A 14,271-nucleotide genomic window follows, 5' to 3' on the forward strand; every position below is an offset into this window, starting at 1 on the left:
TTTAATAGTTTTATAATTTTATAGTTTAATAGTTTTAAATTAATAATTATAGTTTAATAGTTTTATAATTTAATAATTTTATAATTTAATATTTTAATATTTTAATATTTTAATAATTTAATAGTTTTATATTTTTATAATTTAATAGTTTTATATATTTTATAATTTAAAAGTTTAATAGTTTTATATTTTATATTTTAATATTTTAATATTTTAATATTTTAATAATTTAATAGTTTTATAATTTTATAATTTTATAATTTAATAATTTAATAGTTTAATAGTTTAATAGTTAAATAATTTTATATTTTTAAATTAATAATTTTATATTTTTATAATTTAATGGTAATAGGTTTATATTTTAATAATTTAATATTTTTATAGTTTAATAGTTTAATAGTTTTATAATTTTATAGTTTAATATTTTTATATTTCTATAATTTAATAATTTTATAATTTAATAGTTTTATAGTTTAATAATTTTAGAATTTTATAATTGTATAGTTTTATATTTTTATAATTTAATAATTTTATAATTTAATAGTTTTATAGTTTTATAGTTTTATAGTTTAATATCTTTTTGATGTTAAACTAATTTAATAATTTAATATTTTTATAGTATAATAGTTTTATAATTTTACGGTTTAATAATTTAATATCTTTTTGATGTTATGTTATTAAAAACTAATTTAAAAATGTTAAATGTTTATTTTTAAACTTCCGTTTTTCCGGTGGGCGTGGCTTTCTGACGTATATGTCCAGCGACAGCAGCGCGCGTTGTGTCTGTACGGTTCGGCGGTTTGGCGGCTCCGGTTCGACTCTCACGGATTTAACCTCAACACGTCTTCTTCCACCGTTAATCGGTGTAACCCGGGGCAACCACAGCAGGCATGTTCAGCCCCCGCACCGCCCCGAGCTCCGGCCGACGGCAGCCGGGTCGGACCACCGGGAGGAAGAGCGCCTCCGGTCTGATGTTCTCCCCGCGGAGGACGCCTCTGTCGGCGAGGCGAGTGCGACCGGGACCCTGGTTCTATTGGAGTTAGAGACCTTATCGATACTTATCGATCTAATGCAGCAGGCCTACATTTATTATTGTTGTTATTATTATTATTATTGTTATTGTTATTATTGTTGTTGTTATTTTATTATTATTTTATTATTATTATTATTTTAATTAATTTATTATTATTTTATATTATTGTTATTATTATTATTATTTTATTATTATTATTATTATTTTATTATTATTATTATTATTATTATTGTTATTATTATTATTTTATTATTGTTGTTTTTATTATTATTATTTTAATTAATTTATTATTGTTGTTTATATTATTTGTATTATTATTAATATTTTATTATTATTTATTATTATTATATTACTATTATTTTATTATTATTATATTATTTAATTTTTTTATTATTATTTATATTATTCATTAAATTTAATTATTATTATATTATTTATTTTATTATTATTATTATATATTTTTTTTATTATTTTATTATTATTATTATGTTCAGATTTAGGAGTTGGTTCCGCTGTATGATCACTGTTGTGGCAGCTCTTGACTAGTAATGCTCACTGAGAGGTGTTTTCTGCTATTATTGATTATTAATGAGGCTATATTGGAAGCATTAATCAATACAGAAGACATGGAATATTTGTGATACACGACATTATCACGATAATCATAAAAAAATATGCTTTTAAAAACTCCAATAAATCATACTGGAGTCACTTTATATTTAGTTAAGGGACACGTATTTATCCCTGTTGTTTATGTTGGAGTCTGTACTATTTACACACCAATAACTCAGGAGATCAATATATTGGGTTGTATGTTTGTGAGCGAGAATATTCACTGTTTCTCCGTCGCCACCAGGTCGACGCCCACCAGACTGCAGAGCCACGCAGGCGCCGAACCGATCAACTACGATGTGCAAACCTTCGGCTCGTCGCTGCCTGTCAAAGTGATGGAGGCTCTGACGATGGCTGACGGTAAAGAGTTTTAACGTGGAGTCGTGTGTATATATATTCCAGTTCCCCCCCCTCCCTCGTTGATGTCGTCTGTCCGGGGGAGTTTACGTTCCAGCTGCTGAACATTTCTGTGTGTGTCGGTCCTTCTAGCTGACGACCAGATCTCGGTGAAGGTGAACGAGAGCGGCTGGGCCTGGATGGTTTGTGGAGAGCAGCTGATCATCTGGAAGATCTGCCAGACGGCCGTGGCCAAGGTACGGTTGAGTCGCTCTTCTGCCGAAAAAAACATCCGGAAACTAAAGCTGCAAGTAGCAAAAACAACAAGTTTGTCATCTTGCATTCTGGGAAACTTTTGGTGTGAAGAAAGCTCGACTCTCTGCGTGTTTTTTTCCTGCAGCTGTCGGTGTGTAAGGAGCTCCAGCTGCCCAGCAGTGAGTACAACTACACAGCCGACCTCGTGGCCGTGGCGTCCGCCGCTCCTCTGGAGACGGCCGGCGTTCAGTCCATCTCCGTCCTGGCGGTGGCTGCGGAGGGAACGGCTCGCTTGTGGCCCAGCCTCGCCCAGGAGGGCAACTACACAGAGACGGACGTGGACCTGGGAGATCTGTGCAACTTTGTTGTCGCTGTCAGAGTCAGTGAATCTTCAATAAATCAGATTTAAACCTCAAACTCTGATACAGCAGCTAACAGTGAATCCACGTGAGTCTTTTTTTATTTTTAATTCATCCCCGGGGAACTTTTCTCTCTTCTCTCAGGGAGGAAGCTTCGTCTTGTCCTCAGTGAAGAGTCGGCTGTTGAGAGCGAGTGCAGATTCTTCGGGGAAGCTTCAGTACCGAGCTCTGCAGCAGGGTCAGGGGATGCTCTCCGGCATCGGACGCCGTGTCTCCAGCCTGTTCGGCATCCTCTCGCCGCCAGCCAACGACACAGTGAGTCACGCTAACAGATTCTACTGTAAATAAATACAATCTATGTGTTTGTGTGTTTAAATTCCCTCAATAGAGACCGTGCTTGCTGCTGGTTTACTTGAGTTCGGACGGTGAACAGCTCCAACCTCACTCTGTCTCTTGTTTCCTGCTGCAGCTCCACAGCGTGCTGTGGGTGGGCGGAGCCAGCTGCCTGTACACGCTAACCAGCTCCAGTCTGAGTAAATGGGAGGTGGACGACAGCTACGAGCACCAGATCCTCAGCTGGGACACCCAGAGAGCTCTGACAGAGAGCATCGCAGACGCCATCTGGGTCAGTACGAAGATACACGTGATGGTATACGCTGTGTATCAGCCTGAGTCAGTGCGGCACAGTGGCACAGTACAGCAGTATACAGCTGATTATTATAGTTATCATAATATAATTATAGTTATATTAAATCTAAACTAAAACTAGGTTCATCATTCAAAGCTTCAGGACTGCAGACGTCTGTCACGTTCATATCTGAAAACATCTCTCAACATTTCTCTCCCGCCAGGGTTCGGAGAGCAACTACGAGGAGATGAAGGAGGGAGTGAATGTGACGTACCTCGATATGAAGCTCAGCCAGTGAGTGTGTTTGTGACTTTCGTGGTCTTTTGTGTTACTTTAAGCGTAGGTGGAAATTAAGAATGAAAATAATAATAAAAGAATCAACAAACGGCAGCTTGAGACTCATAATAATCCGTCACTAAAATGAGGATCTAATATAAAATACAGAGTATCTCTCAGGCCGAACTGAGCCGCCGTCTGTGCTGTGTGTTTTCAGAGCCGGCCTGGTGGTTTTGGCTGCAGCCTGGCACCCGTCAGACACTCCCTGCCTGGCTTACTTCTGCCTCGTCACCCTGCAGGACGACGGAGCCGCAATCTCCGAGCAGTTTACTGTGGAAGTCACCAAGTACAACCCTCCGTTCCTCGTGAGTCCTGATCCTGATGCCGCAGCGGTGGATTTAGTTTTAGAAGATATATTTAAAATGTTGCGATGTCTTTCTTCCTCAGAGTGAAGAGGCCCTACAGGCCACTCGGCTGGTGCTGCCGCGCTCTCCCGGCTCCACCGCCTTCCTGTATAACGAGGAGCTGGTGTTTGCGTGTTCGACGGGAACCAGCAGGGGAGGACTACCTGATGAGAAAATCAGCTTTAACTCACCTGGTGAGAAAAGAAGCTCTCTGAGATCTCTGAATGATGATGATGATGATTTTATAGAAAGGAGAATTACAGCAGATATGATTTAAAATTATCCTTAAGATGTCAGTTAGTAAAGATCTTACAGGTTAGTACAACAAGGCGACAGAGTAGATGATAACAAAGAATAACGACTGAGTAAATATGACATAAAATCAATTATTTTTGTAAATTTTAGAATTTTATATGTATTGTTCACTGATCATGAAGAGAGTACCCGTGGGGAAAAAAGTATCTTAAAGCAGAAACAAGGAACTTTCATTTTGTGTTGATTCTGGCGACCCCTGTGGACAAAAGCAGAAGCTTTTATACCTCCTCATATTATTGATTTCAAGGTAAATCCGACCTGGAAACAGACATTAAGGCTTAAGGTCATATTATAGAGGCATCAGCATTAAATCATCAAAATCTCCTTGTAGTGGGTTTAATAATGTATCCATATATATGAATTTCTTTTTGTTTGGGATTAAAAAAGGAGGTCGATAGAAAAGACCTGTTAATTTCCCTCTCTGTCTGTCCAGGCGATGGAGTACGTGGCGGAGGCTGCTGTGCCAACCTGCCGGTGTTTTTCTCCCAGAACAGCGGCCTGGTGGCGGTGGTGGGTCGGGAGAGCGCCTCCATCCTGCCGGAGACCATGGAGGACTCGCTGTGCTCCTCCCTGCTGGCTGCAGGTCCAGAGGTAAAACTCAAGACTGGCAGCAGCCCGGCACCTGCACGGGGGGGGGGAAAGACTAAAAGAGCAAGAAGACTATTGATTTATGTTTATATTTAAAGGCAGCTCATATTTAGTTTTACTAGACGTCCAGTTAGGAAAAAGGAAACTTGCCACTGGATGTCGCACTAGAGCACCAACATCTTATCCCAAAACAATGGGAAAACTAAATAAAACTGTCTTTAATAGTCTTTCCAACAATAACTAATGCTGGTTTGGTCTAAATAAATCCTCAATTCAATGAGTTAGATGCCAAAATATTAATGAAAAGAGCTGCAATGGGCGCAGTGCAAGCTAATGTTAATCCCTGTGTACCAAGTGCGTCCACTAACAGTAGTAGTTTCTGACACTGACAGACTCGGGTTGTTATTGTCAGTGTCTGACAGCATTATGGAAAGGATCCCTACAGAGATAGACCTTTAGTTTAACCACAAACAGCCGTAATATCACTATCACTCTCCACCAGACTCCAGAGACAAAAACAGTACTTTTACCTCGCAGATCATTGTAACTTTATTCAAAGTGGACAGAAACAAAATAAAACTGTTCCAACAATCACAAACTCTGGTTTGGTCGAAAAAATCCTTAATTAACCGACGTAGATGATAAAAACAACTGTTATTAGGAGCCAAGACTCTACAATAATTGTTCTATACATATATTTACACATATAACCTTTTAAAGGAAACAAAGAAAATGGTCCTAAATCATGTGATTACGCCTGTGATTGTAAAATGCATTTCTGTTGTTGATTCTGTGTTAAAGGTTTCGGCCATGGAGACTCCAACCAGAGCAGAGCCTGTAGCTCAGGAGGACAAAACCAAACTCCTGAAGGCGGCTTTCCTGCAGTTCTGTCGGTACGTCGGCTCCAAAATCCTTGTTTAAAAAAAAAGGGATTGGAATTTATTATTTAGAATAAAATGATTCAATCCCTAAATAAAAAAAGTTAAATCTGCTGTCCTGTGTCAGTAATGATCTGGTGGGAGCTCAGACGGTCACTGACGAGCTCTTCCCCGCTGACGGTGACGGGGAGGAGGGAGCCGAGCTGGACGGCATGGTGACCCGAATCAACCTGGATCTGGTGGACGATTACCCGGCTTCAGACCCTCGCTGGGCCGAGTCTGTCCCCGACGGTGAGGAGGGGGAAGGGGAGGGAGAGAAAGTCTATCCACCTGCTCTTTAGAACTGGTTTGAAAGCTGGAGGTTGTGGCATCGTAGTCTCTTATACTGCCAGACTCTAATCTTTTATTTATTTATTTATTTTCAATACAAATATTTCTGTTTGTTCTTCCAGAGAGCGCCGGATTTCCTCTCACCTCCCTCATCATCCTCCACCAGCTGGAGGACAAGATGAAGGCCCACGGCTGCTTCATGGACTTCCTGCTGCAGGTACACACACACACACACCCACCCCACTTCCTCCTCATGCAAACCTGGAGCTTACATTGCCCACAATGCAACTCCACCGTGGACAAAGTGTTAGTTTGGGTTTTAGCAACTCCTGTTCTCTGCGAGGTAAAATCACTGGTTTTGTTAAAGCAGTCTGGTGGCGTTGGAAAGGTGAAAATATTCTGAATATAGTGTACACACTTATACACCTTTTTTTAGGTGACTAAAATACATGTTGCTGCTGCTCCAGCACATTGCTTATTGTGCTGGTTCTTGTCCTCCAAACTGGGGGCACGCCGACCGCCGTCTACTGTAGTTAGAGTACGGAAAAGTACCTCATACTACCACTTCAAACAACCCAAACTAAACCTTTAAATAGCCAGATTTCAGACAATCAGGCAGTGTTCCCACATATCCTGGAAAACCTGGACATTTAGAGATTTAGAGAGTAGTTTTCCAGTCGTGGAAACACCTGGATATTGATTAAAATGAGCAAATATCCTGGAAAATGTGAATTGTCTGTTCGTCTAAGCTGCAGCCAAATATTTGTTAAAGAGAAACTGAAGCCAATAAGAGAGTGGGAACCCTCACCGGGCTGAAACTTGAACCTCTTTGGTGGAGTGCTAAGATGCCGTCTGGACTTCCATCCATGAAGTCACCGTCCTCCCTTTTTGTCAGGTGGGTCTGCTGGACCGGCTCGGCCAGGTGACTGTGCGCTCGTCTCCCATGGCAACGCGCCTGCTGCTGTGCGAGCACGCCGAGAAGCTTCAGGCGGCCATGGTGCTGAAGAACCAACACACCAAACACCCCGAGCTGGTCAACCGCGCCATCGGCATCGCGCTGCAGAGGAACAACACCGCCGTGCCGCCCAGCCTCACCGCCGCCGACGTCTTCTTCAGAGAGGTTTGTGTCTGCCCGTGTTCGGCTGTGATTATCCGCCGAGTGCGAAGGTCGCGCTGAAGCTTTTTGTTTTCCGTGCGCTCGCAGGTGTCTCAGATCTCCTCGGTGTTCGATTGTCTGCTGGAGGAGGAGGAGCGCAGTCTGAAGGAGAACCCGGTGGAGTCGGTGCAGTGGGCCCAAGTGGTTCTCACCGTCAACAACATCATCAAGGTAATAAACCATCATCATTTCACGAAGGGGTGAAAGACGGCGCCGACACTAACTCGAGTAAAAATAACCGAACCAACATCTGTGTGTGCAGGACATTCTTCAGGCTGCCGGTCAGTACAGGGAGACCAAAGCCTCGATGTACAGAGCTTCTGAAAACGCTGCTGCAGAGCCGGAGTACATCCCATGGACAGGTAAAACTAACCCATTAAAAGAGTCTTTAATTCTCCTACCAGCAGCTTCAGGTCGCTGCAGCCTGACAGCACGTTAAAAAAACTGCCCGCCTGAAGACCAGAATGTGTTGTGGAAATTGCATTAAATTACATTTTCCAGCTGCCAGAGTTGGATTTTGGATTTGCTCTACATGTTCCTAAATGTCCTTCAGTATATAATCTTGATTATGTTTGATTAATGTATGAATACATACTGTTTATACACACATGTAGCAGTTATGTTTACATTCAGTGTTTCTCTCCCTGAGCTCTTATAAATGTTTTAGATCTATGATTATTACTCACTAACTTTGTGGCACACGTCCATGTGAACACAATGAATATTGTGTATTTACGTATTTTACAATTGCTTTATTTATACCAACACTATAAATTAGATTACAACTTACAAAACTGCTCTTTGGGAGTATAATAAATCATTAATCCCTCGTCTATTTATCTTATTTTTTTCTCCTCCAGCGTCAGGAGGTGTCGGAGGCGTTCGAACCGTCATCTCCCGCCAGCACGAGACCATCCTGCGCACGGTGTACCCGCACGCCGACTCAGAGCTGCGCAGCGCCCTTTGTGAGCAGCTGGTGGCGTTGTTGGACATCTACTTGAGCGGCTACGTGGCCCAGCTGACGTCCCTGCAGCAGCAGAGGCCCCCGGGGGCCCAACAGGAGCGCTACAACAGCCTGGAGATGGAGTACAGCCAGCGCCGCTCCGAGCTGCTGGCCCCGCTCTGTAAGTGGATGATTTGTTGGAGATATTTAGAAGTTTAAAGTTCCTGTGACAACAATGACCACGGTTGGATGTCAGGCAGGGACCTTTTGTTTCCTGTCTGTCGCTACACTCTTAATGAGTCATTTTAAAAGTCTAATAACACTCACAACCGATGTTTGGCCACATTATCAGGACATTTTACAGAACCACCAATAAATACAGCAAATATAACAGCAGATGTTAAACCTTCACTAGAAATTAGATTCATATCAACAACAACTCAGATTCAACAATATATCAAATATTAGATGAGAACAAAATCAGCATAAACACATTTTTAAAAATCTAACACATGATAAATTATACTGAATTAAGTTTTCTGATCACTGTTACTAAAGAAAAATTATCCTTGAGAGGTGAAAACGTCTAAAAGATAAAATAATTAGGAAATAAAGTTGTCAGAATGAAATAATAATAATTAAACTGTTATAATTAAAATACGTTTTTGTTTTTGTTTATGCTCGACTGTTTTAAAAGGAACAATTTACCCTAAAAAGAAAGGTTTAAAAACCTGTTAAAAATTAGATCAATAATACATTAACAAGTCGCTGCACGTGGTGGACGATCCTGTCAAACATCACAGGTTTAAAGTCCAAGCATGTCGCCGCTGTTGGATCCAGAGAAAGTATCTGAGCAGGTCACTGTGAAGTTGTTCTGTGTTGCAGTGGATCTGGGTCAGTACCAGTGGGTGGCTGCGCTGGCTGAGAAGTACTGTGACTTCGACATCCTGGTTCAGATGTGCGAGCAGACCGACAACCAGAGCCGCCTGCAGCACTACATGACCAAGTTTGCAGACCAGGTAAACACACACACACACAGAACCAGAGGTTTTGACCACTAGGAGCGCTGTGGAGCAATGTTTTAATCTCTCACAGTTTATAATTACTTCTCAGTTGATTTATGAGCTCAGTAAAGACTTTCCTAATGAGTTTATGGTCTCAGTCTTTAGTTTAAAGTCTTCTCCCACAGATAAAAATAATAATTTATTGTGTATTTTATTAAAAGTTTGTTCAGTGCAGCTGTATTTTTGGTTCTTATCTCACAAAACAGATAAGTGACTGACTCCTCTCAGCTTTCAGACTGATATGGGATGTTTTTTATTTTCAGTTTGCTCACCAACTTCCTCTTTGTCACTTCCCGCCGCAGAACTTTGCTGACTTCCTGTTTCGCTGGTACATGGAGAAGGGCAAGAGGGGGAAGCTGCTGTCTCAGCCGGCCGCTCAGCACCAGCAGCTGGCCAGTTTCCTCCAGTCGCACCAGCACCTGAGCTGGCTGCACCACATCCACGTCCACGACTACCGCAGTGTACGACGCGCGCACGCACACACACACACACACACACACACACACACACACACACACACGCACACGCAAAACTTGTTTCACTCTTCAATACAAAACCACAACCACACCCTCTGTGAGAATACCAGAGGAACACACACACACACACACACACACAATACTTCCTTCCTGTCTTCTTTCCTTTTTTTTTTTTTACACTTCCCTCAGTAAGAGACGTCGCTTCTTTACACCATTTATCTTCATCCCTTTTTATTTCCTCCCCCTTTTTGGCTCCCTACATCCTCTCTTTCTTACTTCCTTTCTTCTTTTTTCTTTACTTCCTTCCTCCCATTTAATCTTACTTCTTCCTTCCCTCCATTTTACCTTTGTTTGTTCTTTCTAATCTTCCTTTTTACCCACGTTTTTGTAAGTCCTTCCCTCCTATCTCCATTTTACCTTCTTTCCTTCCTCTCAGCTGTCTTTCCTCCTTTCTTCTCTCATTCTATACTCCTCCTTTCCACCCTTTTATCCTTATTTCCCTTCCTTCCATCCATCATATCTTCCTTCTTTTCCTCCTTTTACTTTTTGTTTCTTGTTTTATTCCTTCAGTTTCACTTGTTTTACTCCTTCCTTTGCTGTTTCCTTCCTTTTTTATTTCCTGCTTTCCTACAGAAACTCATCCACCGCCCTACAGCTGCTGCCAGATGAACCACACACACACACACACACACACACACACACACACACACACTTTCCTCCCCGTTATCTACAGCTGCTATAGTGTAAAGCAGAAGAAACACACACCCACACACACACATCACTCCGTTTCCTTCCTGTTTCAGCAGCGTTGAACATATCGACGCTCACAACAACCAGCGTACAGCAGCAAATATAACTGCCTCTGCATCACACACACACACATCACACAGTTTCCTTCCTCTTTACAGTTACCAAGCTCACACACACACACACACACAGGAAAGCCACAGACACACACATAATCATCTCTCGCTGTCTCTCCTACACACACTCATAGAGAGAGAAAGAAAAGGCTTCCTGGTTTTAAACTCTGAGTCTGAGTGTGTTTTTTACTTTGTCAAGCTATAAAATGAGAATTCACTTTCCTGCAATAAGAAAGAAAATCTTCAAAAGTTCTCACAGTTTTATATTATTATGGATATTTAATATTAGACCTGATAAACTGTACAGTTACAGTCGAATAGTGAAGACAGTAAGTTCAGGAAGTCTCTGTATTATGTCATTTTTTTACATTTTAAAGCTGTTTATCAGAGAGTGAAGCTCTGTGAATGGAGCTTGTGTTCAGCTCTTCAAAGTTTAGATCTTAAAAAATAATTTAAACCTTTTAAAAATAACAATTTCATTCAGTTTTCTTCACGATGATGAAAGAAAAGCTGCAATGTACGGCCTTCCTGTTTGTATTTTAGCAGTTTTCTTCCACCCCTTAAACCAGAAGGTGTCATCCCAAAACGTTTAAGCATCAGTCTCTCATTTTGAACACTACACTCACGCTGAAATGTTAAACTGCGTCGTTCACAGCCTGCGCAGCGTTTCACCGATGCTGCGTCTGACGTGCTGTCTCGTCTCTCTGCAGGCTCACAGGACGCTCTACAATCAGGCCAACATGGAGACGCGTTACTTTGTGAAGAAGAAGACGCTGCTGGCTCTCAGTAAGCTCACCGTGCTGGCCTCCAACCTGCCGGAGGACGAGCTCAACAAAAAAGTCAACGGTAAAAGCAAAAGATTCAATTTTAACGACCAATTTCTCTTCGCACAGAATCGGGATGTGACATTTTTTTAAAAGCTAAAATGTTCGCACTGTTGAACGCTGTCACTTATCTGTCCGATCAGACATCGTGGAGCAGGAGCGCTTCCTGCTTCATCAGGAGACCTTGCCTCGACAGCTGCTGGAGGAGAAGCAGCAGAACCCCGACACCATGCCTCTGCTCAGCGCTCACAACCTCATACAGGTGAACACACACACACACACACACACACACACACTGAAGTTTGGTTCCTCTCCTCGTCCCTGTTTGTACTTTCAGATATCTGCTTTGTGTTACTGGTTCATGTTTGCTGTCAGCTGTCTAGGAGTCATGTTAAGTTACTGATCGACACCCAACACTTCCTGATTTTGCCGCTTCATAATAAAAGCGTTCAACAATCAGAGGCTTTTATTGTGAAGAATTTATAGGAAGTTAAATGTACGATTAGTGGGAAAGAAATTTGATTTTCACTAAAAAAACCTATGAAATGTATGATTCTTTTTTTTTTGTTGGTTTTCTTAAATCTGGAGATTTGTAGTCCAGATAATCTCTGCAGCTCTGCAGAACTTCATAATGCTGTTTGTTTCACATTTTACTTTCATTGAAACTTTCAATAATACTTTGATTCATCATGCAGTCCTAGTCACTTCCTCTTCCTCATGTGATCAGATTCCCACCCAAACTTCACTTTCCAGCTTTAACTTTATTGTCTCAGGGTTAGGAGACTTGCCCACTAAATGCTACTAAAATCCTGCACTCTGGACCTTTTAACACCGAGAAGGAAACTAGATTTCCTGTTTACACTGACGCTTCTGAAACCAGATTAAGTCTAACAGTAACGTCTCCTCCTCGCTGCAGTTGTACATCTGCGACGACAACAGACGAGCCAACGAGTACGACTTCAAAAAGGCTCTGGATCTGCTGGAGTACATCGACGAGGTAACTTCCTGGTTTATTTAGAGCGCTGCTCTGTTTGAGGTTCAGCTTGACGGCGATTGAAGGTCGACTTATGTGGATTTTTTCTTTTTTTTTGTGCGTTGCAGGAGGACGCTGTGGACATCGACTCGCTGAAATGTGAGATCTTCGGCAAAGCGCTCAGGAGAGACGAGTAAGATCCACCTGTCACGTTTGTGTTTATTTGGATACAGAAGATTTAAATTAAACTTTAATGTCACTGTGATGGATTTTTGATGCTTCGTGTCCCCCAGCTGGTCGTCTGCTGACGGGACTGACGACCCTCTGGACGCCGCCAAGGACAGCACCTTCGTCAAGATCCTCCTCAAACTCATACAGGAAGGTGAGAAACGTTCACGAGGCTGCGTTGAGAAAATAAACCCAAGTGAGGGAAGATTCAAACATATGATTTATTTTCATCCACAAATCTAATTAAGATGTAAAATGACTAAATCATAGCACGCTGTAATTATTTCTCATTCACAAAAAGGTCAAAGAATTTAGATGAAGCTGTGATAAATAATAATTTGTTAAAGCTAATTCAAAAGTCTTAAGAGAGATACAACAAGAATTCAGTGTAAATTAATATTTATAAGTGTGTATATGTGAAAATAATGTGTATGGTGATATAGGAAAACTACTCTTTATCATATTTATGATTTAAATATGTGGTGTTTTGAATGTAAAAGTCTTTTCTGTTTTGGTTTCTTAATGTAATGTATTAGCTAATGGGGGCTCCTGATAACATCATAAACAAAAGAAGATCATATATATAATGAACACTAATAGCACAGGCCTGTAACATAACCTTAGACTCACCCTGAGAAACTACAGCAACAGTACTGATGTTTAGCTATTCATTTTATTTTAATTCTTTATTTTCCTCAGTCTTCATATCTAGAATTGATAATTGTAGCCTGTATGTTAAATTAACACGTTAAAGTTAATATTCTTAAAGTTTTTTTTAAGAAAGCAGCTTTCTGAGTACCTTTGCAGCCATATTGGTGCAAAATCTGTCATTTTATACGCAAATAAATCGGGAATCTGTGAATCTTTTTCCTCTAAATCAGATTTAAAAACCCATATTGGTTTGGGCTCTAATCATCATCTTCAGTTTCCTCCAATTTGTTATCTGGATTAATCCAAAATCATCTGTGTATACGTACAGATATGCTTCAAAATAATCATTAATAAATGAACTGGACTCCATATTGTCCCCTAATGAATGAATGAATGACTGTGTGTTCTTCAGGAGTTCCCCTGCAGACGTATCTGCCCGACGTCAAAGAGCTGCTGGATCTGGAAGAGTTGAGCAGTTTGAAGTCAAAACCTTATTTTGAGTTTGTCCTCCGAGCCAATTACGAACATTACCTTCAAGCCCAGATGTGACGACCGCTCCTCCTCCTCCTCCTCCTCCTCCTCCTCCTCCTCATTAAACACCTGCTGCACTTCAGCTTTCCTCTGCAGCCCAACGAGTCAAGATTTGTTTGAATTGTGCTCTTTTTCTAAATAAATGTGTTATTTCTGTACCGAGATTGAAGTATTTTTATATAAAACCACACGAGGATTTCAGATTCAGCTCAGTGGAGTTTTTTCCATTTGCTGACATCTAGTGACGTTTCTGATAAGAGACAAAATGTACATTTTTGTAAGTATAAGTATTATTAGTGTAAGAAAAGATCAGCTAGTTGTGACAATTAATTATTTATCTACAAAAATAGAAGCTATTACTGTCAAATAAGACCTATGGAGGACCACAAGGGAATAAAGCATTTCATTAATAACTAATTGTGTAATAAAAATAGACATTAACTATAATTAAATAGGCTAAATTATAGTCATTCATTATTTGCTGTACATAAATTATATATAAAATATTTACAATGAAGAGGAAAATATACTTTTTACTCCACTACAGT

The 14,271-nt window shown here is 40.6% G+C and overlaps 1 protein-coding gene across 2 annotated transcripts; it reads left to right on the forward strand.

Annotated features, from left to right (window-relative positions):
* Positions 1–754: 754 nt before the first annotated feature.
* On the forward strand, positions 755–13,881 carry nup133 (nucleoporin 133). Of its 2 annotated transcripts, none has more exons than XM_051385101.1 (25): positions 755–1,006; positions 1,890–2,005; positions 2,135–2,238; positions 2,382–2,615; positions 2,740–2,910; positions 3,065–3,220; positions 3,447–3,517; positions 3,717–3,864; positions 3,947–4,097; positions 4,652–4,809; positions 5,608–5,699; positions 5,812–5,975; positions 6,137–6,231; positions 6,910–7,134; positions 7,219–7,341; positions 7,433–7,532; positions 8,031–8,294; positions 8,999–9,132; positions 9,441–9,638; positions 11,227–11,362; positions 11,484–11,602; positions 12,257–12,337; positions 12,442–12,506; positions 12,607–12,695; positions 13,605–13,881. In XM_051385101.1, exons 1-25 carry the CDS (start codon positions 891–893, stop codon positions 13,739–13,741), a joined length of 3,447 nt encoding a protein of 1,148 aa, XP_051241061.1. In that variant the 5' UTR covers positions 755–890; the 3' UTR covers positions 13,742–13,881. The 2 variants fall into 2 exon arrangements, with proteins under 2 accessions (XP_051241061.1, XP_051241062.1); XM_051385102.1 differs by having other exon boundaries at positions 756–1,006; positions 9,480–9,638.
* Positions 13,882–14,271: the final 390 nt, after the last annotated feature.

The sequence above is a fragment of the Dicentrarchus labrax genome, unplaced genomic scaffold (assembly GCF_905237075.1).
Source record: "Dicentrarchus labrax unplaced genomic scaffold, dlabrax2021, whole genome shotgun sequence".
Taxonomy (NCBI): Eukaryota; Metazoa; Chordata; class Actinopteri; family Moronidae; genus Dicentrarchus; species Dicentrarchus labrax.